The sequence below is a fragment of the Lathamus discolor genome, chromosome Z (genome assembly GCF_037157495.1).
Source record: "Lathamus discolor isolate bLatDis1 chromosome Z, bLatDis1.hap1, whole genome shotgun sequence".
NCBI classification, from domain to species: Eukaryota; Metazoa; Chordata; class Aves; order Psittaciformes; family Psittacidae; genus Lathamus; species Lathamus discolor.
Genome location: NC_088909.1, coordinates 1,101,550 through 1,129,052, shown reverse-complemented (window position 1 = coordinate 1,129,052; position 27,503 = coordinate 1,101,550). Strand labels below are relative to the sequence as shown.

Genomic DNA, 27,503 nt, shown 5'->3' with positions numbered 1-27,503 from the left:
GCTCATTGTTGGTCTCTGGCGCGTAGAGTAAATTCCTGCTATGTTCTTGGCTCCTTCGGCCCCGACACACAGTGTTTGTGTTCAGGGAAATGGGTGCTGTCCCAGGTATTTCTGAGTGGAGATGGAGGAGGCAGTTCACGTACCTGAAATGCATTTTGCTTGAAGCCATCCCTTGGCTATGAAGTACTCCTTTGTAGCAGCAGAACGTTTCTCCAAGCCCTTTCCTTTCCCAGCTCGGGAGAGGTGCTAATGTTAAGCGGGCAGGTGGGTTTCACATGTCCTGTCTGCAGTACCAGATACCACTGTTTGCTCCTTGACCCCTAAGTGCAGCTCAAGCTCTGTTCTGCTGGTTTGTTTTGTCACTGGGGAGTACTTGTGTGTCCATATCTGGGGCTCTCTGAGGATAGATAGGGTGAGTCTCTTTCCCACAAGTTCAGTGCAGCAGTTCTTACAGGTCTAGTGAACATTTTGCTTGCTTCAGCATAAGGTGAATGTAAAGGGAACAAGATACAGACTTCATGGCTAATCTTATTCATACCTGCTTTGAGATGTTGGAGCTGGAAGAAACTGAATGTCTGGGTAGGGTTTTTTTCAAATGAATGTATTCTGAGTAAAAAAATGAGAGAACAGTAGCCATAACGGGCTTGAAGGGGGAGGAGACACTGGAAGGTCGTAAGGTTCAACTTTGTACAAGTTTTGATGGGGCAAAATATGACCTTGGACAACCTTTTGAAGCAATAGCAGTGAAGGGACTGCCACCTATACAGTACCTTGGGTTTGTAATGCAGAAGATGCTGAAGCAGCTGGGAAATGTGACTTTGTGCCTTCCCTGAGGCTGGGACTAGCTGCAAGACAGAGCAGCAAAGATGGCTTCTTTTTTTGTTCTTTTCTTTAGATCTGCTGGTGCGCTTTCTGTGTTTGTTTTCTGTTTGGGGGCCGTGAGGGAGGGGGCTGCTGGGCTGCTTCCCTTGGAACTTTCACTCTTCTGTATATTCCCTTTTCTTTCCTGATGTTGTAATTTGTATCGTACATCAAGCCCCATCCCTCCTCTTGGACACTGTAGTGGAAAAAAAAAAAAGAAAAAAGAAAAAGGCAAGCAAAAAACAACCCCCAGCAAACCCGACCAAATTCCAGGTGAAGCCATGCCCTTCGAGCAGGGAGCCCGGTGGCATTCCAACTTCTGCAGACCTATTTTTGAGATGTGAAAAAACTAAATAAATGCTGAGTCTTAGGTGAGTGAGGAGCATAACAGATGTAAACATTTCCATGGGATGCATTAGACTTCTGCTGTGTGTATTGTCTTTTGGTTGAACAAATAATGAAGTGACTAATAAAATGAGTCAATATTCAATGATTTAAAATTGTGCCTTGTTGCTTTTTGCAAGTGCAGTGGGATAGGAGTTATTGATTCTTAGTGTTTGGCCATGACAGATGATGTGAAATAATGACAGAATCTGAAAAACTTTCCAGGAGATTTTGGAGAGCAAAATGAGTAAACAACCACAGAACACTTCAGCAGCTAATGTGAAGGTAGCTACCCCCCAGAAGAAGAGCTGGTCCATCACTAGCAGCAATACTTGTCAGGTGCTAGAAGGGCATGATGAGATCCAAGCTTGAGGAATGGTTTCCCTAGTGCTTGCAGCCTGCCCTTGGATTCCTGTGCTCATTAAAAAGCCCTGTTCTACACGCCACATGGCCCTGGGACAGGCCTGTTGTAACCTCACTCTGTCAGAGGAGCACACGTGCCTGCTGAACGGTTCCTCCTTGTGTTTTCTAGTCACAGTCACGTTGTATTAGGTAACATTTAATCTCTTTTCTGACACATAACCACACTTCTCTCTGCCAGCTACCATCTCCTCTGTATTGCCTATTGAATTTCCTTTATGGAAATACTCGAGGTAAGGTGGTTACAGAACTGCAAAGCTTCAGCTGTAGTCAGTCCTTTCCCTAAGGAAAACCCAATGGAAACTTGATTTATGTTTAAAGCTGTCTCAGCTTGTGTGTGCCATCTGGAAGTGTTAAAACTAGGTGGCCTTTCCTGTGACTGACTTGTTTTAATGGCACGCATGAGCACAGATTGCCAGGGAGCACTTTTATCCTTGCTGCTAAGACAGCCTGTCTGCCAGTTCCTTGTTTCTAAACAGAAAAGAGAATTCAGAAATGGCATCAGGAAGTGGCAGCTGGCTGGCAGCGAGGCCAGTCACTGTCAGACACGGTTCCGCTGCGGGAGCTGCTCCTTGTCCCTCCTGCGCAGTGCTGGCGGGAGCGGTTCACAACGCTGCGCAGCAGAACGTTCAGACCGACCCGGGGAAAGGCTGTAGCTGTTTAAAGGAAACATGAAATGGAACTGAAAGCGTTTGGTGCAGGAGTAATTGGAAAGCAAGTTTGGATTCTGATGCTGAGGGGAGACCAGGAGCTGGCGCAGCCAGCATGCGGTGTCTGACAGGCTGCAAGGTGCTGGAGTTTGGAACCACTGATGATTACGGGGAGAGCAAGAGGCTTTTGCTGTGCTGCCTTCGATGTGCTCGATCGTGTCCCGGCTGCCCGGCAGCACTGGCTGAGGCCCGGTAAGCTGCACATCGCTACTGACAGCAGCTGGGCAGCCTGAGCCACCGGAGGGCCTGCACAGCGCCGGGAGGACGCCGTGTGACGGCGCCGAGCGCTCGCAGGTAAGCGCGGCGCTCACCGGAGCCCGGCTCAGCCGCTCCCGGGCCCGCTCCCGTTCGCAGCGGGCCTGCGCCCCGACGGCCGGGGCGGGCGGAAGCGCGGCCGCTTCCGGGGCGGGGCCCACGCGGGGCGGGGCGGAGGCGCCGGCGCCGCTGCCCGGGGTCTCGCGGTCCGGCCGGCGATGGGGGAGGCTGGGCCGGGGTCGGGGCTGGCGCCGGGGCCCAGGGAGGCGCCGGAGCCCGAGGAGGACGAGGCGGCGGCGGCGGCGGGGGCGCAGGGCGGCTCGCGGGGGAGCAGGGCCGGGCCCCGCGGGGGCATCCGAGTGCTGAAGGTGAAGAGCGGGGGGACCGCGGCCTGCGCAGCGCGGCCGAGCGGGGACGAGTGGCACGGCGGGGCCGCTCCGGGGGCTCTGCGCCGCGGTCGGGCGCTGCCCCCTCGCCCTTGGCGGAGCGGCCGGGCGGGCCGGGGTCTCCCGTGCCTGCGGCCCGGCCCGGTGCTTGCCCGGTGCCCGCGGCGCTGCCTCCGGCTCGCGGTGCCGCCGGTGCTGCAGGCCCCGCTGCGCTTGCGGAGGGGCCGGGCCCGGTCACCGCGGCCGCCGGGTGCCGGCTCGGAGGCAGCCGCTGACGCTCCGGTTCCGCTGTCTTGCAGAGAAACGTGAAGCGCAACGGGAGCAGGAGCTGCCTGAACAGGAGCCGGTTTGGCTCCCGTGAGAGGGACTGGCTGAAGAAGGATGTCGGACGGGGCTGCGTTTATGTTTATGGCGGAGATTCCGCAGCTGCGGCTTCGTCAGACTTGCGCCTGGTCCTCTGCACGGTGGAGACCCCAGCGTCTGAGATATGCGATGGGGAAGGGGGGAAAAACCTCTTTCTGCAACTTCATGGAGACCTTGTCAGGTGAGGGCTGAGGCGGGATGAACTTGCTGGGGAAACGTCAGGTTTACTCTGACAGGCTCTGTTCACGGTGTGCCTCTATAAGGAGCACTTGGATGCAGCCTTGAGTAATGCTGTTCATAACACTGATGCGGTGGTGTGCGTTCCGCGCATCTGGTTAGGCCATAGGTGTGTTAGCTGGGAGGGTCTGGTTGTGGTTACAACCAGAAACATGTCCTCCTGCAGGTAGAGGCTTCTGTTCATATACTCCTTTGCTATAGTCTGTGTTATGGACGTTTTAGCATCCAGAAAAATTAAGCTATTGAAGAGGCTGTAAGCAGTTATTTTGAGTAAGTGAAACGTGTGAGGTGCTTTCACACTTATGTAATATTTATGTCTTGGTAATTTTCTTGCTAAGAAGAGTTGCCAGGTAAATAATTAAAGGTATACAGAAAGGTGGTGTTGTAAGGGTTGCATAAAGAAGGCTTAAGCATGAGGTTATGTATTTTATGCCTGCAGTTGATTTAGGCTGAAAATAGCTCAGGGTTTATGAACTTTATGCTGTGTGGGTGTATTATGGACTCCTCTAGGTTTACAACATCCCATTAGGTTTGTTAAGATTTAGACTTTGCATTCATTCTTCTGGACTTAAGATCCAGTGATTAAGTTGCCACTCCTCAGGGAAGAAAAATCTGCTGTAGCCTCCGTTCTTGGAGGCTGAAAAGGACTGGTGGCTGGTTTTTGAAACAATATTCTTAAGTTGCACATGTCCAGATTTTAAAAATGTGGAATGTGTTGGATGAGGCAGGGAACGGGAGAGCTCATGGTGAGGAATGTGGAGAATAGGATGGGGTTAAAACTGGCTGCTGGCAAAGCATATTGAGACCCACCTGCCCTGCCCAGTCTGGTTTGTGTAACCAGGGATAGTTCAGTTAGAAGTGCTTCTTCTAGCTCTATCTATAGATACATACAGTCAATCTAGACTTATAGTTTGTAGGGATAGATAGACACCTGAACACAGCCATTGAGGCAGCTGAAAATCTCCATTTGTTGCTTGAAGAATTTATAAAGGAATTGGCTTGTTTTGGAGCCTAGCAGGGAGCAGATTTGTCCAGCATTCAGAAAGAAGAGCAGACCCTTTACTGCAGCTCATGGGAGTAGACAAAGCTTGTAGGTGCATTCAGAGAGGTATGTTGTGAATTTGTTTAGATTTTGAAATGGCTTTTGTGTTTGAATTGTTTTCAGTATCTGTGTCTCTTCTTGTGCTAAGTAGCCATGCCTCTCTGATTTCTGCAGGCTTTGCACTAGATTCGCAAATCGGTCCTGCTGCCAGTGTTTTGGAAGCAGGTACTGAGTTGTAAGTGTTGGCTTCCCACTCTTGTTGCCTCTTGGTGTGTCTAGCACTTTGTCAAGCTTTGTCTTTAATTTAATGAAGAGTTCTTGATTGCAGAGTGTCTGTTGCATATAAATCTCAGAATGTATTTGCCACAGAAGAGATTCCTGAATTACTTCCCTCATGGGAGTTACCAGTATTGCTTCAGTAGCATCTGTGTTAGTAACAGGAAGCAGGCCTGGATGGGACCTACTTGCCTGTCCACAGGGAGATGACAGAACACTCAAGATATTCCAATGCCTTGTTGAGATAATTCCTTCCTTGTACAAATTTTGCTGATTGTAATAACCTGTTCACAAATACAAATTACTCCATTAAGCATCTGATTGCGTTTTACTCTAGGTGCCTTTATCTCTGAATTCTTCACCCTTTGATATCAGTAGGTGACTTTCAGATGCTGAGTATGGCAGAGATTGATTTGGCATCTGGCTTAGAAGACTGAAAGCTGGATGATGAATGGAAGAATAACATAATTCATTCTAAGTATTCAGTGGTGTCTTCATGATCATTTTGCATTTCCTTTTAAAGTCTGTGCGCAGGGGAGTCAGTTTCTGTCAGAACTTTCTTTTCTTCTCCGCAGTGCACCTCAAGGATCTTTAGAGTTCTTCTAGCCAGAATCTTTCTGTACATCAGCAACCTTTCATGTTTAGAAATTACACCTTCCAGCAGAGGGGAGGGTTAAACAAAATAGCATGGATACCTTCTTTGTACCTGGACACCTTTCACAACAAAAATCTAAACTACAAAGGTTTTAACATTTGACTGTTGCTTACGTTGCAGTTGCAGCAGGAGTTTTGTAACTGTTGCTACTTTTTACTGGCTTTTTCATCTCCTTACCCTGTGCACCTTCGCTTAACAGAGCTGCTTCTCTGATGAGTGGAAGCGTCCAGTATCAGATATGTGATACTGGTGTGGATATAATGGGCTGTGTGTGTCAAATAGCAGGTGCTGTGACAGGCAGGATGTTCTCTATGTGTGCCAGCATCTAGTGCATATTACACTGGGTACAAGATGAAGCTTTACATCTTGTAAGAAAATTAGGGGGTTTTCAAATCAGCATTCAGATTAATGCCCTGCAGCATTAATTCATAGAATCCCAGACTGGTTTGTGTTGGAAGAGATGTTAAGGCTCCTCCAGCTCCAACCCCTGCCACGGGTGTGGTGTGAATAGTGCTTATCCCTTTACTGTATAAAGGTTCTTCCTGAATTCTGGTGTACAACCATATCATTCAGCACGTACCCACAAAAGCCTCTGTCCATTCAGCAGCCAAATTGGAGTGTCTGGTTTTTCCTTAGGAGATCTAGATACAAACTACTTAAGTGTTTTTTCTGTGAGTGATGCTCAAGCATCAGGAACATGGTTCCTGAGCCATGAGTCACATGCTGGAAAAGCTGTTTTCTGGCAAACATAAGGCTTTAATAGCAAAGAAATTGGAATCTAAGTGTAGCCAAGGGAAACTCAGACAAGGCATTTGGAGATCCAGTCAAATATCTCATATTCTTCTTGAATTCTGCACTGAGGAGTGGAGAACACATCAGAGTTTACTGTATTGGAAGTCAGTATTGTTCAGTGCAGTCTGTTATTTATTACAGTTTCTAGTAGCTTGCCTGTTCCAGGACACAGGTTTGTCATTTCCAAGATTACCTCTGTCTGTTTCTGTGGCAGAAAAAATGAAGTGATAACCTAAATCTCAGTTACTTTTTTGTTGAAGTGCTTGGCTCTAAACTGCTAGATTTCAACAGATGATCTTAAAAAAGATCAAGAGCCTGTATTTGAACTGAAGAAATCCCTGCAGAGAAAGAAGCATTGAGGGCATTGTACTCCTTTGCCCCAGTGCCTTGTCTCGTGTCCATCTTACAGAACAGGGAAAGAAAAAGCATTTCATAAATCAGCTTCTCATGCTTATTGTATAAAGAGCTCTATTGTAGTTGGATTAGGCGGTTTTTCCAGGAGTTCCAAGAAACTGAGCAGTGTCAGAGTGATTGGTGGTGCTGCAGGTGGTGATCAGCACTGTTTGAATTTCCATTCTCAACTGCTGTTTACTTTTTGGGGGAGTTTTATTTGGCTTGGAAACTATTTTCCATTTTATTTTGGAACACATGGGATCTGGTCTTTGCTTATATGCTCTCAAAATTATATCTGCAATGAGATAAGAAGTCTTCTGAAATGAAGTGGATGACATCAAGCGAGGTCACCCCAGTTGCAGGAGGCAAGTTACACTTGTGATACTGAGTCAAACTTGGATTCTGCTTCTAAGACACGTTAAATGGTACCAGCAACTTTCATGTGGTCTTGAGATTTGAAATTTGATGGAATTAGTACTGAATAACTAAACCTGAACAGCTGCTGCCCTAAACCTGCCGTGGAGATTAAACTCATTTCCAGTCAGTGTAACAGGGGCTAGAAATAGCTGTACTGAATTGTTGGTGGGTTAAACAGCAGCAGTGTCTGAGCTAAGTAATTTGGCGTTACATACCTTGAAATCCTGTGGATTCTGACCATTTGTTCCATTTGGTCTGAAAAGTTTTGGTGTATTTGCATTTCACAGGATTTTTCTTTAAAGAAGGCATCACAGATAATTGGGAACATGGCAGAAAATCGTGTCATTGTGTCGTGGTTTAAACCCAACCACAAACCTCGTTCACTCACTCCCCCCCCTTCTTGCCCTCCCCCTGCTCCTGGAGGGACGGAGAGGAGAACCGAAAAGAATGCAACTCCCATGGGTTAAAAACAGTTTAGTAACTGAGGTATAACAGAAATCACTGCTGCTACCACCAATAATAATGATGATAAAGGAAATAACAAGAGGAAAGAATACAACACCTCAGCACCAGCCCACCGATAACTCGCCCCACTCCCCCCAGCTGAGCACCGACCCATACCTCGTCCGACCCTGCTGTGAACTAGCCCTTACAGGTAACTCCCCGTTACATCCTGGCCATGACATGCTGTGGTATGGAATACCTCTTTGGTCAGTTTGGGTCAGGTGTCCTGTCTCTGCTTCTTCCCGGCCTCCCCTCCTCCCTGGCAGAGCGTGAGGCTCAGAAAGTTCTTGGACAGACCAAACATTCGAGCAGCAACTGAAAACATCGGCGTTATCACCACTGTTCCAAGGCCAAAAAATGAAAACATAGCACTGCACTAGCTACTAAGGAGAAAAATGACTGCTACTGCTGAACCCAGGACACATTGTCATACATGTGTGTCAGCATCTGAGAGGGTACCAGCAGAGAATAATTAGGCCTAGTTAAGGAAAGGGATGGATTGTGTTTTCTGGTGGAATTTATCTGAATTTGCATAAACTTCACTGGGTCACTCTTTATTTCCTTTACTGGTTTAAAGAAGGGGCAGAAAGAAAAGGCAGTTTCCAAAAACTTTTTGAAAAAAAGCACCGCCACAAACCCCCACAATAAACCAGCAGCAGCAGCAGCAATGCCATGCATTGCTGACAGTAACCTGATTACCTCTTGAACTTAAAATTAATGCATTAATATTATCCTCATGTATGAGGTCTGGAGTGTACTTACAGTACATAGCAAGTTGTTATCTCTGATACTGCTTTTGGTCACATTGGAAGCTTCATGAAGTTAGGATAAACTCTAAAAATTGACCAAAAATTATGAGTGGTGAGGGACACTGTATGCATAAATGTTTTCTGTGGGTAGGGCAGCTGATGTTTCAGAAAGTAAAATTTAAGTCCTACTAATCCATTCAAGGAAGGAGTAAGAAAGATTTCCAAGCTAACCAGCACTACCAAGGAGTGATCCTTCGGGTGGATTTGAAGATGCAGAACAAGGTTTTCCTCCTTGGTTAAGTAAAGCCTATTTACGGGTTGAAATTTGCCAATAACTTTCCAACTATATTTAGGCTGACTGAAGACTAGAGTCTGCAAGGCCTTGTATCAGTTTATTAGTCAGGAGAAGCTCCAAGAGACAAGTTCTGAAGTGAGAGGAAGGGGATTATCTCATGTACAGCCTTCTGGTTAGCAAGTTGATGTATTTCCATGTAGAGCAAAAAGGGGGGAAGCCAAGTTGCCCTAATTAGGCTTAGCAAACATTGAACAGTAAGAACTGGTTTTCTGGATCAGCTGCATATGAACTACGTTGTCTTTTCAGGATAAAAAAACGTTGCTGTTTTGGACCATAACTTTGAGAGTAATCCTGTTTCTGATCCAGAGGTCCTGTGTGTGCAGTAAAGAGTTTCGGTGTATGTCTTTGGAATACCTGAAGTCCTTTTAGTTTTTGAGGTGTGTCCTGTTGACTGCAAAGGAAGTCTGGATGACTAGATAGTTGTAACTGGTGCACATTTTATGAAATCAGTTCTGCTTCAGTTATGAGATGACATTTGTAAAGCTCTCAGTTGTAGTGGAAGTACTACAATATAATCATTAAAAAGAATCAGAAATACTTTTGTTCTTCTGTTGAGAAGCAGCAGCAAGGTTCGGTACATACAGTAATAAAACACTTTGTGTTAAGACATGCAGTGTAAACAATGTATGCTAGTCAACAAAGTTGAGTATGAAACAGGTCTTACTGAACAAACTTGATCTTGAGGCTTTGAAATTTCAAGCTTGGTCACCAAAAGCATTAGTCATTTGTTGTGTGTGATGTTGGATAGGACTCTGAGCAACTTCATCTAGCTGGAGATGTCCCCGCTCATTTTGGTATTCCTTACACTTTAGCTGCAATGAGACTTGTTTAATTTTCTTTGTGTTCTCAAACTACTTTCTTGTATGTTTTGACAGGCGGCTGGAGCCCACAGAAAAACCGCTTCAGATTGTGTATGACTACTTGGCTGGGTTGGGTTTTGATGATCCTGTCAGAATGCAGGAAGAGGCAGCAAACTCTGATCTCAGCTGTATGATTCGCTTTTACAGTGGTAAGAAATTGTGGGTGTGCACACTGTTGCTATTCCTGTAGCTTTAACTGTGAGGTGGGACTCAGCTGAAGCCCAGGTCATTGACATTTTGGGGTTTTAAATGGCTACATCAAACACCCAAAAGTACTAGTAAGCGTTTCTTAAAAATCATGAGTTTTCAAGATTATTAGAAAAAAAAAATCCCACAGTTCTGTAGTTCTCTTGAGCCTATCTGTGGCTTAAGAAAAGACAGCTCCAGTGGAAGACACAGGATTGCTCTGTTGTCTTTAGTTTCCAGTGTTTACAGCCAGTGCCTTAGAGGTCCTAATGAGACAAGAAACATTGCAGTTCGGTCTAGATATGCCTGAAGGTTGCACTTCCAGAAGGTGTATGGATATGGGCAAGGTAGGTCTGTAATAGAGAGTAAAAGTGCCAGCCATTTAAGAATAATGCAGGCTGCCATTAGAAACCCAGTGCGTTTGACCACAGAAGCAAGACTTCTGTCTGGCCTATTGAGTCAGTTTGAGCAGGATCCCATATGCATAAGAAGCAACAGAATAATAGTCATAGGCCCCATACAGTATTGGTGTATGCTGCTAGCAGTCAGAAAAGGAATTCATTGAAGTGAAGAGGAAATATAAAAGGAATAAGGGGGAGAGAGGCTGATAATGAAATTATTTCATTACTTTTAAATACTTCACCATGTATTTTTTTTTTTTTGCATTTCAGAAAAATATCAAAATGCTTTTAATAGAAAATTTTTCTTGCATAGTGGAAGTGGGTAGCCCAACTAAGCTGCTAGCCATCCTTTGTTTATTCAGTATCAGACAAATGTATCATAAGGATTCAGCTTCTCCACCTGAGAAAAACCCCTTCTGTTTGGGAGCTGTGTGCAGAACAGGCAAAACAGCGTAGAAGTGTAATGGAAATGGAAAGAAGTGTAAGGTGCTGGATTTATACAGTCTGGGTTTATAGCACAAGCAGCAGGGAGTCAGAAGTTACTTCACCTGGAAGGAGGAGAGGCATCAAGTATACGTGTGTAGAGAACTTCTGAGTTAAAAATGAGCAATTCAATTTGTGAATGTCAAGCAGGAACTACTAAAAATTCAGGAACAGCAACTCAACTTCATGGAAGCAAGTAGGCAAAAAATGGGATTGAGTAATTTCAGTTAGGATGGGAAGGTAGTCCTGCTTAGAAAGAGGCTGTGGAGGAAGGAGTACAAGGATTGAATAGTGTTCAGGAGACCTGTTCTAAGAAAGTAAAAGAAATGCTGATAAAGTGGTTCTTAAAAGGAGTGGTGGAATTAGAGGAAATGCTATGGAGGATTATGCAAATCCTGCAGCTCAGAACATAGGGGATGCTAGGGAAACATTGCTTAGGACTGTAGAGTTACAGAATGATTTGGATTGGAAGGGACCTTTGAAGACCACCTAGTTCCAACCCCTGCAGCATTAATTCATAGAATCCCTGGCTGGTTTATGTTGGAAGAGACCTTAAAGCTCATCCAGTTCCTGCCATGGGATGAGCTGTGGACGATCATCATGTGGTATGATCACCCCCCTGCCACAAGCAGGGGTGCCTTTCACTAGAGTAGGTTGCTCCAAGCCATGTTCAACCTGGCCTTGAACACTGCCAGGGATGGGGTAACCACAGCTTCTTTGTGCACTCTGTGCCAGGGCCTTGCCACTGTTACAGGGAAGAACTTCTTGATACCTCATCTAAATCTACCTCCTTCAATTTATAACCGTTGCCCCTTGTCCTGTCACTACAGGGCTTGGTAAAAAGTCTCTCTGTGTCTTTCTTATAAGCACCTTTTAGATACTGAAAGGCTAAAGAAAGGTCTCCCCGGAGCCTTCTCTTCTCCAGGCTGAACAACCCAACTCTCTCAGCCTTTCTTCATAGGAGAGGTATTCCAGCCATCTGACCATTTCCATGGCCTCCTCTGGGCCTGCTCAAGTACTGAGAGCAACCTTCATGTTTCTCGCACTCCTTAGGGATGTCTCTTGAATTTCTTTGTTCTCTAAACCATGACAGGGTTTTGTTTGCTTTATTTTTTTTCTTTAAAGTTCAACCTGTTTTGTCTTTACTTGTTCTGTACAATTACTGATTGTTACGGCTGTGCTGCTATTTGAACTCACAGCTGAGCGTAAAGAACAAAGGGAAAAGAAATGCCAATGTCCCATTTGTCTTTAGAAAAGCCATGTCAAGTGGAACAGTTAGATCGTATCTTGCTCTCTGGAGTATATAATGTACGCAAAGGAAAAACCCAGTTGCACAAGTGGGCAGAGCGCTTGGTAATCCTCTGTGGTACGTGCCTCATTGTGTCCTCTGTGAAAGACAGCCATGCTGGGAAGATGCACATCTTGCCTCTGGTTGGAGGGAAGGTAAGACTTTTTTGTTTCGTTTCCTGTGGGTTAGAAAGGAAGGTATTGTAATGATGGATATTACCCACAAGAAGTTAATCTAGGCTTTTGTTACAAATTACTCCGTGAACATGTGCAGAGAGTTGTACAACCCCTTTCTACATGCTTTGCTTAGGTGGTGGTCTTCAGGCTAATCAGAGGAATAGACGTTAGTTTTGCTTTCATGTTAGTAGCCAGTGTTGTGAATGGGCATTCTAGAAATGATTGCTTCTTGGATCTATTTCAACAGAAAGATATTAAGACGGATTTACCACTGTGTTTCTATCCAGTAACTACAGCAGTGTTTTCAGCAAAATGCAGTCTTACCAGTAGTTGGTAGTGCCTCCCCCTACACCTCAGATCCACTGTAACTGCTGGAGTTCATGCAGACTGTTGTGGTTTTGATTCTCCCTTTGCAGGTTGAAGAGATGAAGCGCCGGCAGTACACACTGGCTTTCACGTCTGCTGGAGCACAGGCTCAAACGTACCACGTTTCCTTTGAGACACTGGCGGAGTACCAGCGGTGGCACCGGCAGGCGTCCACGGTGAGGCCCTGCTGAGATCGGGTGGTGGGTGCAGGGGCAGGAGGGGTTTGAGATGCAGGCAGAGATGAAGCTGGGATGCCGGTAAATGTTCCAAACGCTTTCCAGTTTGTTTAATTTCTTACGTGCTCAGGACTACAGAGGTTTTCCTTTAGTCTTATTTTATCTCTGTGCCTGTGCAACAGTGTTGAGTGGTAGTTCTGGATTGTTTTCAGCCCTGCTGCACCTATTGAGAGCAGCTAATCACAAGTCACTAGAGCAAACCCCAGGGACTGATTGACTTTACAGCCATAGAAACTTGTAAATTGCACTGGTTGCTATACTTGCATCTGCCTGAACTGTGGCCTGACTGGCATGGTGCTACCCTGATAGGCTTGAGTTAACAGAGATCATAGGTCAGCAGGAAAGTATACTTTGTTCAGAGCTGCGTTCTCACTCCATATTAAAGTACAATTAGATGGTGATATCTTAATGCTGAGCCACACTTTGACCTCATATGTATATATATAAATACATTATGAAATACAGCATGAGTTCAAGATAAAGCAGGTTGTAAAATCTGGAATGAAGCACTGCAGACCTTGAAACAAAGCATACTTAATGAAAGGAGATCTGATATTTGTGAAGACTTTATGTGTTACAAAATCATCATTTATGAAGCCTTTTTGTCATAACAGATTATGATTCCAATATTATAGCCTGAATAAGGTAATGAAAGTAGGAAGAAATCGCTGGGCTAGGCAGAGATTCTGTAAACCTTAAAGGACTGAACTGAAAGTTGACTCCTTGTTGCTGTTTCGATCTTTGGAATGCACTTGGAGGTTATGCTTTCTCAGCAGAGTTTCCTCAGACAAAGACAGGGTTTTCTCCATCTGTTTGGCTGTCTTGCGGTCTAGCTTTTAGGCAGTTCCTGTTGCATGTGCAGAGCAGGGCTTTCTCTGTGTATGTCCTAGTTGGTATCCAGGTCCTTTTCAGGGGGCTTTCAGAAACAAAAGTAGCAAATGGCATAAACTCATACTCTGTGGACTCAGTGCATGGACTCAGTGCATAGACTCCTGCATGGACTCTACCTCACAGGTACAAGGGGTTCTTGCAGATTGTTTACTCCTGGCAGTTCTTGGCCTTATGTTGGACTTACAGAGAAAATTGTTGCCCAGTTGCAGCTTTTCCTCTTCCTTTTCAGGTTGTGTCTATGCGTCTTAGCATGGTTGATCTTTCATGCTACAGCCTTGAGGAAGTACCTGAGCACCTCTTCTACAGTCAAGACATCATCTACCTCAACCTACGACACAATTTTATGAGATCAAGTGGAGCAGGGAGTCTTGACTCTCTTTGCAGGTCTGCAAAGAATTCTTTTTCTTCTGCATTTGAAGTTCTTGATGTGTGCATCCAGGGATAGAGAAGAGAGGGAGTGTATTGCCCATTTTCATGGGGATGAGCAAAAGATTGATCTTCAGGAAGCTGTAACCAGTGAGGGGCCCAGGAAGCAGAACTGAGTAGTGCAGGCAGCCATAAGATTCCAACAATTGACAGTATTCACATTCATAAACTCCCTTCCAGAAACCTTTTGTGCTAAGTTTGATCTGAGACGAGCCTTGTGGAGTGATGTGCCATTCTTATGGACAAGATGCAATAGTAATATAAGGCTGCTGGCTATAGAGAACATTTTGGGGTATAAAGTAAAAGGTGAGGGAAAGCATTATGCTGCTGTTGTGGGTGTTTGTAAGGAGAAGTGCAGATCTGGAAAAACCTATTTTGGTAAGTTTTCTGTGTACATTTAGAGTTAGCAGAAGGCCTGTGAGGCTTCAGATTTGTTTTGGGAAATGGTAATGATCTGCTTTTAGGAGAGTAGCAGTTGTGTGATGGCATGGAATCATAATACAGTCATCTTAGGTAAGTGAAGGAGTATTACAGAGATATTTTTAAATCAACTCCTGAAACCCATAAAAATCTAGAGGAAGATTAGTCTTGATATCTGCACTAGCCATGCCAAAAAGAATGCAAGGAACCACTCTGACTTTTGAAAGCTGTTAAGAAACCTGTAGTAATATTGTCAAATGGCTCTGTGTTTGGAACGCATTATGCCTTAAGAAAAATGTATTTGGAGAAACCTTGCAAAGCTACATTTTTTGTTTGTTTTGTTCTGGTTTTGTTTATTTCTAGGGATGTATTACCAGGTTATTTCACTTTTCTTCCTAGAGAGTAATGAGATGCCTAAGTATCCATGAGGCTATATGGCGGGGGGAAATTGCTCACCTATGTGAATTCTTTCATTGAGAGTCATTAGTTTTGTTTCAATTCGGAACTTGTTTAAATGTTTTCTAACTGCTGAATTGTAATGGATTCTGTTATTGGAAAAGCTGCTTAAAATAATTCAAGATTTTGCTTTCTGCTTCACACACATTATATGATTTTGAAAACTGTATCAGAGCTTCATTTTCTAAAATGCGGTGTCCTTGATTCACAGGATCAGCAAAGGGGCTTGAATTTTCTTTTGACCTTGCTTGTAGTCAACAAGAGATCTGACATGTCAGAAATTCGACTCTTTTCCTGGCAGTGACTATGTCTGATGAAGCCGAAATCCTCAAACAAACAAAAGCCATAAAAGAAGCCCTCACTTCACACAATCTTGAATAAACAGGTAGCATTAGGTAGCCCACATAAGGCTGCTCATTGCCTTTTTGCTTTCTGAGGTTTTTAGGATGTTTATCAGGTCACAGCCCCAAATGAAGAAACTTGCTTCTTTCCAGTAGGTCTTATCAGTGACCAGCTAAGTGTCAGAGACTGACGATTCCAAACAGCAGAATTCTTTGCAGTGGTCAGGTCTCTTCCCCTGAGGAAATGTTTGACATTCAGGAGTCTAATTAGCTATAACTGTAATAACGGAACAAAATAATTAAGAGGGAGTTGTTAAGCAAAGAAAATTAAATAACCCCACCTGTTTTGTTACATCTTCCAGCTTATTTTCTATGTAAGGTACTGCCTTTCAGCTATCTCCCTTTACTGGAGAGCATTATCCAGTTTGATCTTCAGTGATAAATGTGTGTGTGTGTGCACATGTGTATACATGGTGTGTGCCTGTTATCACCATTCTAGCTAATTGATACAGGGTTGCACCAGGATGCTTTGGCAGCAGAGCAGGATGTTATATTAAACTGGGAATGTTTCAGACCAGCGCCAGTTTGGGCTGATGAACAGAGGATGGGCATCCCATTGAGGATTTGTGGCTGTGTTTCCACACGTCTTTGCTTAATCTCAGTATGCCCTGTGAGAGTGCAGGCCAAAATCTGAGCCGTAACTATTTCAGGATACTTATTCCCTCTAATACATGGTTCATGTATAGAGCTTGAATGAGAGTTGGGTTTGCATTCCATTCTTACATCCTTTCTGCTTGAGAGTATCAGGGCAAAGGAGAAGGAACAGAAGGGGAGCTCAGAAGGCTTTTGAGTATTGTCCTCCCCATTGGATATGACAGTCTGCTTAAGGAGTCTTAGAAGAAACTGTGTCAATGTACCAGCTTCCCTCCAGCTTTTGGAAACTTTAATGCTGCCTATGTGTTTGCTTTGATACTGTTCCAGGGGCTTGAATTTTAAATATTGGATATGCTGTTAATTTAATGCCATACCTTCTGGGGCAGCTTCTCACCACACTCTGCTAATCACAGAGAAAGAGTTGCTTGGTGTTAAGGACAGATGCCGTACAAAATGCCGTTGTAGAACTCCAGAAAAAGCAGTTTCATTAACATGTTTTCTGATTTTAAAACCTGAGAACTGTGATCTGTCCTAAATCTCTTAAAGTTGAACCAGTTAATTAGAAAGTTCAAATCTGGAGGTATGCCCTCATTGTTTCCTCCTTTTCCATTACTGAAAGTGAAGTTCTGTGTGCAAGCTTCTGATTTTTTTTTTTTTGTATCATTGTTAGATCTTTGTTAGATCTACAACATGTTCCTTTTAGGAAGGCTGTTATCAATACAGCATCTTTCACTTGCGTTACAAGAGAGTCTGTCTGTGGCCACAGCAAATACAAAATGCCTGGCCCTTACTTAAATGATTTGTCAAAGCAAACAACCTGTGTTAAAGTTTTAGATATGCTTGTTCTTTTTAAAAATGCCACCACTACCAGCCTCAAACATTATAAAGCAAAACAGAGAAATATAATGCATCGTTCCCGCACAAACTGTTCCAAGTATTTTGAATCTGAAAAAGGAGTCAGTATAAAGAATTTCTTCTTTCAGATTTCAAAGATTTCGAAACCTTTCAGTCTTGTGCTTTAAGACATCTCCAGCTATGAGTAATATTCTCTCTCAAGCTAATTAACCTTAGACTTACCACTGCCTAACAAAAAGTATGGCGGTTGGAGCAGATTGATGAGCTGCATGCTTCCAAGAAGTACTTCTCTGGTAGATTCACAGTTGTGACATAAAAGCATTACGACAATTTTCCCACTAATTAATTTCTCATGGTTTCAGTTTGGGATGGTGTTGTTACTTGAGGAAGAACACTTTTGTTTCCTCTAGGAAGAGAACTCTGGGAGAAGAAACTTTTGCATATTACCCCAGCCCATGCTCAGTTTCTTCCCTCTGTTTGGACCTAGCACAGTGATAGAGGGAGCTGGAACAGGCAACCATCTGTTAAACAGAAGTGGGACTGTAGTGACTTGAGGGGGTTGTGACAGTACTTGTGTGGCGCTCGTGCAAGTAAATGGCACTTCAGATATGGAATCTCATCCAAAAGACTTACGGGTGCAGGTCTTGGGGCTTCACAGTGTGAAGTCAGCACTTTCCTGGTTTTCTCTTGTAGAACTTCGCCAGGCTTTCTGTTATGCGTAGCTTGAAAAAGGTGTTCTCTTCTGCTCTGTTCTCTGAACTGTTCAGTTAATGTTTTCAGCTACTGTTTTCCCAAGTTGCACAGCTGTAGTTTGTTAAATAACTCTTTGAAGGTACATTTTCTGAACTGAATGTTTTCAGTCTCTGTCATCTTAGTAACAGTCACTAGGAAGAAGCCTGTCAGGAGTCAGGGTTCAGAAGGTTCTTTTTTTTTCCCCTCACAGTAAGACCATGGTGGCATTATCCCTGAGGTACAAATACCATGACTTAAAATCAGATTTGTGCAGAAACTCCCATAGTGAGTTAGCTGACCGTATCACCAGTGTATGACTTAAAATTTCTTCATTACTTGTTTTGTGTGCTTTCAGACCATGGAGGTTGTGAATTAATTAGTATTCTTGCCAATAGGTTTTCTCAGCTGAAGAGCCTGAACCTGTCTCATAATAGATTGGGAGAGTTTCCTGTGTCACTGTGTGAGATCTCTACTCTGACAGAGCTTAATATTTCCTGTAATGGACTTCATTCCTTGCCAAGCCAGATTGGCAAACTGTTGAAGTAAGTATATTCTGTTTATCTGTGGTCATAAACATCCTTCATTCTTTGTCTGAGCACAGCTGAGGTGAAGGTACTACTTAGGAAAGTGTGAGTGCTGGGGCAGCTTGTTCTGTCCATGAAGACTGAGTGATGGTTTTGAGTCCAGCAGAAGTCAAGAACCCGGATGTCCAATAAGGTTTGGTTTTCCTTGAAAATGAAGATACTGCAGTATTTTTATACAGTTGCCACTCAAAGTCACTGCTGTGTAGCAAGTTAGCATTCATCATTTGTGACTTCCTGCCTATTCTACTACATATGTAAAATATATTAGTGTAAATCAGTTTTCTAACAGAGGTGAACGGATTTTGCCTATTTTGGAGTGGCTAAGGAAGACACTTAACAGTCAGTTACAAAGCCTTGAATCACAGGCGCCACCTTGCTGAAGTGGAGTAAATGTAAAGGCTAGGTTGTTTTTTGTGGGGGTTTGTTTGTGTTTGTTTTTTTTACTTTGGGGTGACTTGTATGATTTCTTGTGGGTTTACGTCCAATTTTATGTAAATTTGAAAGCATCTTTTTTCTGTTTGCATCTGCTGCTATCTTGCATTCGCATGCCTGTTGCCTTCTCATTTTCTTCCTCTATTCTCTTGTAATTTTTTTTTTTAACTATTATTATGATGGTACCTTATTGGTTAAACATAAATACTATGTTTCCATAAAAACAGTTAGGAGTTTCTGAAGACCATGCTGTCAGGGTATTTCCACAACTGCAGATGGGTACAGTGGAACATCTATGGAGACCAGTGGGGCTTTGCAGAACTTTCAGAGGCCTAGCCTGTGGACCTTATTTATATGAGCAAGAGCATGCTGGTTAAGTTGTTGCAGTATTCAAAGTGTCACACAGAAAAAGGATTGCAGATTTCCTAACTGTATGCAAGTTTCAAGTATAAGGGTACCTCATAAGACCAAAGACACTCAGGTGCAGTTCCTTTATCATACTATGAAAACATTACAGCTGCTCATGTGGAAAAGATGAAGAAACATGATCCTGGTGAAAAATTGTCTGAAGGCAATTGTATTGCTTCTCAAATAAGTTAATGTGCCTTTTTCTGCAGCTGCAGAGGTGTGTAACTTTCTGAATTTCTGTTTCTTATTTGCATCTAAGCTTTTCAGTGCTGATGCAGTTTAATAGTATTAGAGGTTTAATTTATTATGTAAAAATTTTCTATGGTAACTTCTTGCAGAGGTCTAGTGACTTGTCAGCACTAGTACATTTTGACGGCTTTGTACAGAATTGGTTCAGGTTTGTGTTAGAAAGAGGGTTTTAACATGGAAATACATGAGCAATTCCCTCTGAAAATTTTGTCTTAAAGTGTTTACTGGAATAAAAACATTCTTCATTTTCCCCAGTAGCTACCCAGAATGCATAAAAGCTTAAGCTTAGGTAAATTTAAATGCAAGACTGTTACTGCATTTGTTTAGATAAATACTGATATAGATGAGGCCTTTAGTGACATGGTTTGGTGGTAACCTTGGCAGTGCTGGGGAATGGTTGGACTTAATGATCTTAAAGGTCTTTTTCAACCTAGCTAATCCTATGATATTGAGCTATTCATTCCTTGTGGCCTGCTCTGCCCCAGCTTGTATCTTTACAAAAGGAGCGTCTGCAGCTACACTGGATGTAAACAAGTAATTTCCAGAGCAATCTTTTAGCCATCTGCAAGCTGTGAGGGAAGAGCTGTGTGCTGGCTTTACGGTTTTCAGAGGTTTACAACTTAGTTATGCGTTCAGTCATCTTTTATGACCCATTGAGCCTTTATTTGTAAGAACTTTTTATGGCCCCAGATGGCATTCTGCAATCGCTAAGCAGTGTTCAGAAAGTTCTTTGCTGGAACATAATCATAATGAGGGAGTTGTATTTTGTGGGTTTGAGTCTCAAAAGCCATATAAACTTTAAAACAATTCATCTTGGAACAGAGAGCTACACTGTTCGTTTCTGAGGGTCTCAAAGGACAACTAGAATGTAAAAACCTGTTACCATTGTGTTTGTGGGACGGTAATTGTGATTAAGCTGTGCCGTTTGTAGAAAATCAAGTAATTAATTAAATTAGCTTTCATTTACAACGTAAGTACTGATTTGTGTTTTAGTTAGGTTAACTTGGAAGTTTACCTCCAAAATAATTTAGGAACTATTTGGTAGTGCATACATGCAGTTCCAAGTCTATTACATGCGTGATAAAAGTACTCCAGTAACTTCTTGTGTATAAGAATAAAATTACCTGTTAGGTACTTTTAAAAAATAGCTACACTAACACCAGCAATATGGAAAAAAAACATTGAAAACGCTAAATGTGAGGTTTGCTTCTCTTTGCTGAATTACTTTCTTTCTCTTTTTCACTGCTGCAGTCTCCAGACCTTGTGGCTTGATGGGAATTTCCTCACATCCTTACCAGAAGAAATGGGAAGTCTGCAACAGCTCAGCTGTCTTGGGCTTTCCTTCAATAACTTCTGTGAACTTCCAGCAATTTGTGAGAAGCTCATCCTTGTAGACAAACTGGCCCTGGCAGGGAATGTGTTAGAGACCCTGGACCTGGCAGTGCTGAACCGCATGAGTCACATCAAAAGTGTGGACCTGAGGTAAGGGGTTGAAACCTGCATATGGTTATAAAACAGATTGCTACTTTCCATTTATAGCAGAGGAGCTGTGTAACTTCTAGCACATTTTGAGATAAACTACGTGTAGGGTTTTTTTCTCACTGATTCTTTAGCTTTTAGGGAGTTCTGTTTCTAAGAGTGTGCAGAGTTCACTTCGAGGAGACAGGTTAACTGACCAATGCCTGAAGCCACTGAATGCGGTTTCTAAGTGCCGGAATTAATTTTGTTTCCTCTTTTGATAATGCTGTTACTATGAGCTGCTGCAGTTCTTTGATCTCTCTGACCCTTTTTTGCCTTCCCCTGGACCTGAGATGAGATCCAGATTATTCGGGCTGCCAACTGCAGAGCTCTCAGAAAGGGACAAAGAACTTTGTGGTGAGGCAGTGTGTTACCTAGTCTCTGTGTTAGCTCCCTGTGTCAGTGCAAAGGAGCTGTCTCTTGGCTTGACTTCTCATTTCTAAACTGATCTTCAGAATCTCTTCAGCCCTGGGGAATAAGTAAAATGGTTTTATATAGCAGTTCAGACAAAGGAAGCATTTTTCTTTGTATTCATTGCCTGAAATCAGTCATTGCTCCTCACACATTCGTCTGTGCTTAACTTTGGCGTTAGACTTCACCGTAACTCTTCCTTCCTTCTCCTGTCTTCTCTCTTCTTACTGACATCCAGTGTCTGGTTTTCTGACTTTATAACTCTTATCTCTGAGTGTTTAGGCTGAACAACCTGAAGAGAGCAGCAGCTGACACTCTGGAGGGGAACAAATCTGTGACTTACATGGATTTACGAGACAATGAGATGACAGATCTGGACCTGAGCTCCTTGGGCAGCCTGGAGCAGCTGCACTGCGAGCGGAATAAGCTGAAAGAGTTGACGCTGAGTGGCTTCTCCCTTCGGGCCCTCTATGCCAACAGCAACTGTATGTCTTTCTGCCTTCTTCACTTACTTTCTTCCTTCCAAGCCCTGAGAACAAAAGAAAACAGCCCTTTGCCCTTGTGGTTTAAGCCTAGCAGGTAACTCAGAACTATGCAGCCACTCGCTCACTCCCTCCCTTCTTCTTCCCCTCTGCTCCCAGAGGGATGGGGAGGAGAATGGAAAGAGTGCAACTCCCACAGGTTGAGATAAGAGCAGTCCAGTAACTAAGGTATAACACAGACCACTGCTGCTACCACCAATAATAATAATGATAAGGAGAATAAAAGGGGAGAGAATAGAAAACATAAAGGGGAAAAGGAAAACAAACGCAAGTGATGCACAATACAATTGCTCACCACCTGCCAACCGATACCCAGCCCGACCCAAGCAGCGATTTGAGCCTTCCAGGTAACTGCCCCGTTTCTATGGAGGGCATGACATGCTGTGGTATGGAATACCCCTTTGGTTAGTTTGGGTCAGGTGTCTTGTCTCTGCTTCTTCCCATCTTCTTGTGCCCCTCCTCCCTGGCAGATCATGAGACTGAAAAGTCCTTGATTGAAGTAAACATTACTTAGGAACAGCTAAAACATCGGTGTTACCAACGTTGTTCCCAGACTAAAGTCGAAAACACAGCACTAAGCTACTAAGAAGGATTAAAATGACTGCTACTGCTGAACCCAGGACAGCCCTCTACCCACAAACAGAATACTTACACTGATGTTACAGTAGTGAAACCATGTGTGATGGATCTTGTGAGGTCAGTTCCTAGGGATCACATATGTCTGTGTGCAAACTGTGTAACAGAGGACGTTGTGGTGTTGAGTTACTGTCTAGGGAATTCCTTTTCCCTGTGAGATGTGTTTGTGAATCCACAAATAAAAAAAAATACAGTTCTCCCTTATTCTGGTGCCCCATGTGGCGGATGGAGAAATGGAATAGGGAGCAGCTCTTGTGCCATATGGCAGATGTCTTAAGTGTGAATGTGAACTCTGTCTTGGGAAGGATGAGTAGAGACCTCGAGTATCCATTAAGTAAAACTAAGTCTCGCTTGCTAACTAGTCTGCTGCTTCTCCGTGGTGCTTTCCCTCTGAAGCTCTGCAATTATAATTATTTGCTTTATTTCATCAGGTCTGACAGCTGTCAATATTTACCGAGTTCCTGGTCAACTGACTTGTCTAGAACTCTCACAGTAAGTGACTGTACACCACAGAATATAAAGCAAGTATCTGGATACCTTTGCTGTTTTCTGCAGAAACTTTTTGGAGCTTTTAATCTTTTGAAAGAGTTGAGAGCAATTAAGGGAAGACACTCCATCTTCACTTGAAAGCCCAGCACTAAAGAATGATGACCCAGAGCAGAATCCCTTCTGAACCTAGTCTAGGTGACTGGCTATCCTTTAGCTGTAGGCTGTAATCAGCACAAAAAGCCAAACAGGGACCACTGAACAGCTTACTGGGCTGAATGGTGGCAGTCTGTGGAGCAGACATTTAGAGTAGCTGCCAGTGATCTCTGCTTTTGGCTTCACTGCCGATGGCTGCCCTTGGAACAGCATTGTGAGACCTGATCACCTTTTGCTTTGGTTTTAGGTTGAAGCACAATACAAGGATGACATAGGGTGGCCTGTTCTGCTGATGTCATTGCTGTAAACCAAAAGCCTGATCATCAGGGCCTTGCATGAGGACTTTCTAGCAATCATGCACCAGCTCAGTTGGTGTTACACAACTAGCCATGATAAATTCCACCTGACTAGCTCAGATACTGTTGTTCATTTTCTGCCTATTGTTTTTGGTTTGGCTGTCACTCATGTCATGCAATATTCAAACGGTATGTTCTATGTGGAGTGCTGGTGTCTAGCTTTTCCCCCTTGCTTTTCTCAGCAATCAACTGCAGTGTGTCCCAGACTGGGCCTGTGAAGCAAAGAAGCTGGAAGTTTTGGATGTGAGCCACAACCTCCTTGGGGAGCTTCCACTCAGGTCAGCAAACCTTCTTATAACAGAGCTGAGCTTTCTTCTATGGTTAGCTGACTGGGGAGAGACAAATAGTGCACTTCCATTTGCTTTATTCCTTGTTTTGCAGAGACATCATTCGGTTACTTTCTCTGTGCAGCATCAAAATAGGCTCTATTCAAATGTTGGAAAGAACTAACTTCCAAATCAGCTTCATGAATAATAGGGGACAGGTGACTTCATCCTGTGCTTCTGGCTTCTACTGCAGCTGTTTGCACCTGAAGTAGAACACGCTGTTGTGATTATTTTTTTGTTGTTGTTGTTACCATAGTGTCTGTGAACATAGGTCATAGGTGAGACCCTAATAAGCCTTGCATTGCACCACGGAGATTCATCTGTTAACCTGTCACAGGGAGATAGCAGAGATACCGTATGTCTGATCTCAGAGGTAGCTTATAAAACACATCATCAGCCAACTCCTTTCTCCTTGTTTCTCTTTCAGTTTCTGCAGAAATGCAGAAAAGGGGAGCCAAGAACTGAGGTAGTTTTGCAGATGTTTTGAATGACTTCTCCAGGGTACCAGGGATACCATGGGAAGGAGCAAAACCCAAATGTTCTTTGTCTAACAAGTGTGTTTGGTGGGGTGTGATTGTAATGAATAAGGCACAGTTTCTAAGGGAAGCTATATTGAAATAGAGTGGAAGGATGGGTTACAGTGAAGAAATGCAGAGAGCAGGTTGAAGCAGTTAAAGCATCAGGTGTAGAAAATTATCTCAGCAGTAACATTCTAATGGTTGTCAGAGACAAGACTATATACATGAAAAGGATGTAACAAAGATGCAGTAATGACAACTTAGAAAATAATTTTAGCCATGCCAGTGGATGAAAAGGACCAAACTTTAAGTATGTTATGTTAATCCTGCAGAATTCAGATGCAGAAATACATATCCTAACAAGATATTTATGCCTCTTTAAAGATTCCTAAGTGCTGGAATTAACTGCATCCAGTGTGGATCTCTTGCAGTATACGTTTGTCATTAACACTGTGTGTCTTGTTTACAGTTAGAACTTAGCCAGCACTGACTTTCAGCCAGTTACCAGGTTAATCCGTCAGACTAAAGCTTTAAGGAGCCTCACATAGGGGGTTATGATTCACTGTGAAGTTGTCTGATACAACTGGTTTTTGAGACAACTAAGTGTAAAAAAGTGGTGACGGTTTTGGGTGGAGATGCCTATCCAGCTCTGTGTGAATCAGCTTGAATGAGGAAGTTGATGTATCTGCATTTGAATGGTTTCTGGTTTGCTTCTTTTTTCCTTGCCAGTGTAATTAGCTTTGAGAAGCCACAGTGTACAGAAAGAAATAATTGATCTGCATGGAGCAGTGCAGTAATGAAGCTTTAACATCCAATGCTGCGAAGCTGTTCTCTCTGCGAAACAGTTCAGGGTGCTCAGAATATAATCCAAAATTACCACCTCATGCAAATGGGCAGGTTCTGGGCAGTGCCCAGGCGTGTTCAGGTATCCTTTCTCAGAATTCCTGCAAACAAATCTCTGAAGTTCATGTGGACAGAGGCCTTTTCCTTCAATAATAACTGCAGTTCTGGAGAATGTGACAATAGCCCCAGAAGTAACACAGGAATGCTAAGCAGCTGCTTAAAGGTCTGAATTTAAATTGGCACAGGGGAAGCGCTTCTTTCTGCCCACAAGTGAAAACAGGCATTTAAATTCATGCTTATGACTTCTCTTCTTCTGTTTGCCTGAGAGAATGCTCACAGTCATATCACAAGTTAGTAATCTGCAGTAGCATAGAGGAAAATATGCATACACTTGCAGGCATTCATAGTGACTTGAGGCATCTTCTACCATGTGTGTTCTTACGCTTTATCATTGTTTACATTTTAGGAATCAGTCTGTTCTAATTTTTCTCTGCTATACAGTCAAATTATAACAGATTAAATACTACTTTTTCCCACTCTGGATGTCAAAATGAGTGAATGTGGCTGACACAAAACCCCTGTGTCTTTATAGGATCTTCAGCAGCTTGAGCCTTCGGAAGTTGATGGTGGGACACAATCGTCTGAAGAGCCTTCCACCTCTTGCAGAACACTTTCCACTGGAGGTGCTGGACATACAGCACAACCTGTTGACTAAACTCCCAGAGATGCTCTTTGTCAAGGCTCTGAAGTGAGTGGCTGTAGCAAGTATCTTTTGTCTGTATTGACCTTTGGTACCATAAAGGCTGATAATGGCGTCTGTGTGTCTCTCCTTGCAAGGTGCCATTTACATAGGAGATAATGAGGTTTAAGAGGTTGTAATTCAGGTGTCATTAGGGAAGTCATCAAGCTGATTCGAGGGAATCAGTCCATGTTATAGTTTAATTACAGATTTAATTAGGCTTGCTGAACCCAACAGTCAACTGAAAAATTAGCTTCAGTTTCAGCTGTTTCTAAGATACTGGCTGAAGAGCTCTGTCTTTAAAAGTAGCGTGTAAATTCGGGTGCAAAGGAAAAAAAACATATGGATTTTCAGATGCTTCAGCAGAAAATACATCAGGTCATTGGAGAACAGTGAGAGATACCCCTACAAATGAACACCTTTTCATAACTGTCTATTCAGTCATGACTCAACCCTTGTTTTAAAGACTTAAGAGTTCATGTAGTTTGCTTTTACCAGTATTACCCATCCCCTCCACCGATTCTTCAGTATGCACTTTTACTGGAAAATGCTGTGTGCATCTGCGGTGCTCTATAGGTAGTAAGTCATTAGTAGCCTCGTAGATCTTGATTTGAGTAGGGATGTTACACTGTGTTGTCTGGCCTCCTGTCCAATGTTGTTGCTCTGTCCACACTGGCATTTGTATAACTCCTTTTCCTGCTGTTAATGGAGTGGTTTATATGATGTGAAGTCTGATTTTTGCCCTTGCTATGGTTAGCCTCAGGTACCTGAATGCATCTGCAAACAGCCTGGAGTCCTTGCCTTCTGCAGGTACAGGGGAGGAGAGTCTGAGCATGCTGCAGCTGCTTTATTTGACCAATAATAACCTCACAGATCAGTGCATCCCTGTCTTGGTGGGACACCTGAGTCTACGGATCCTACATCTGGCAAACAACCACCTACAGACTTTCCCTGCAAGGTACGTGAGGCTGGTGGGTGAGATAGTGCTCAAAAGGAGGATGTTGCCTGTGTTCCTGCAATTGTGTGTGGATTGGGGTCAAAGCACGATGCTCTTCCTGTGGCTTGATGATAGAGGCTGCCATTCCTACACACACCTAAACTGAGGAATAGAATGTTCAGGGGAATTAGCACAGGATTCTGTTGGCTGCAGTGGTTCCTGTCCTGGGAGAGTTGGGGTTGTTCATTCTCGAGAAGCGGTGGCTTCAGGAAGACCTTCCTGGGGCCTTTCAGTATATAAAAGGGGCTCATGAGAAAGGCACAAAGAGACTTTTTACCAAGGCCTGTGGTGACAGGACAAGTGGCAACAGTTCTAAACTGAAGGAGGGTAGATCTAGATCTAACATAAGAAAGAAGTGTTTTACAATGAGAGTGGTGAGGCCCTCGCACAGGGTGCCCAGAGGAGCTGTGGCTGCCCCATCCCTGGCAGTGCTCAAGGCCAGGTTGGACACAGGGGCTTGGAGCAAGCTGCTCTAGTGGAAGGTGTCCCTGGCCACGCCAGGCAGGGGTTGGAGCTGAATGAGCTTTAAGGTCCCTTCAACCCAAACCAGGCTGGGATTTTATGATTTTCCAAGCGTAGTTTAAGAGAACTTCAGCTGCTTATGCATAATGATAAATACATTCATCGCTTTCATGTACATCTGTTTAATCCTACAAAGTACAGGCATGGCTGAGGGGCTTTTGCCAGTTTTAGAATCAAGACACTACAATCTTCTGCTTCAGTGCTTTACAA

General features: G+C 43.6%; 1 protein-coding gene across 1 annotated transcript in view; it reads left to right on the top strand.

The window, feature by feature from the left end:
* Window positions 1–2,848: 2,848 nt before the first annotated feature.
* PHLPP2 (PH domain and leucine rich repeat protein phosphatase 2) overlaps window positions 2,849–27,503 on the top strand; it is a 34,572-nt gene continuing 9,917 nt past the window's right edge. Inside the window, exons 1-13 of the mRNA XM_065662046.1 lie at window positions 2,849–2,998; window positions 3,316–3,560; window positions 9,675–9,808; window positions 11,982–12,172; window positions 12,610–12,735; window positions 13,916–14,070; window positions 17,966–18,112; window positions 20,495–20,725; window positions 21,455–21,657; window positions 22,782–22,842; window positions 23,531–23,626; window positions 25,628–25,783; window positions 26,532–26,732. Of these exons, the coding sequence (XP_065518118.1) occupies window positions 2,849–2,998; window positions 3,316–3,560; window positions 9,675–9,808; window positions 11,982–12,172; window positions 12,610–12,735; window positions 13,916–14,070; window positions 17,966–18,112; window positions 20,495–20,725; window positions 21,455–21,657; window positions 22,782–22,842; window positions 23,531–23,626; window positions 25,628–25,783; window positions 26,532–26,732 (2,096 nt within the window). The remainder of the gene's footprint in view (window positions 2,999–3,315; window positions 3,561–9,674; window positions 9,809–11,981; window positions 12,173–12,609; window positions 12,736–13,915; window positions 14,071–17,965; window positions 18,113–20,494; window positions 20,726–21,454; window positions 21,658–22,781; window positions 22,843–23,530; window positions 23,627–25,627; window positions 25,784–26,531; window positions 26,733–27,503) is intronic.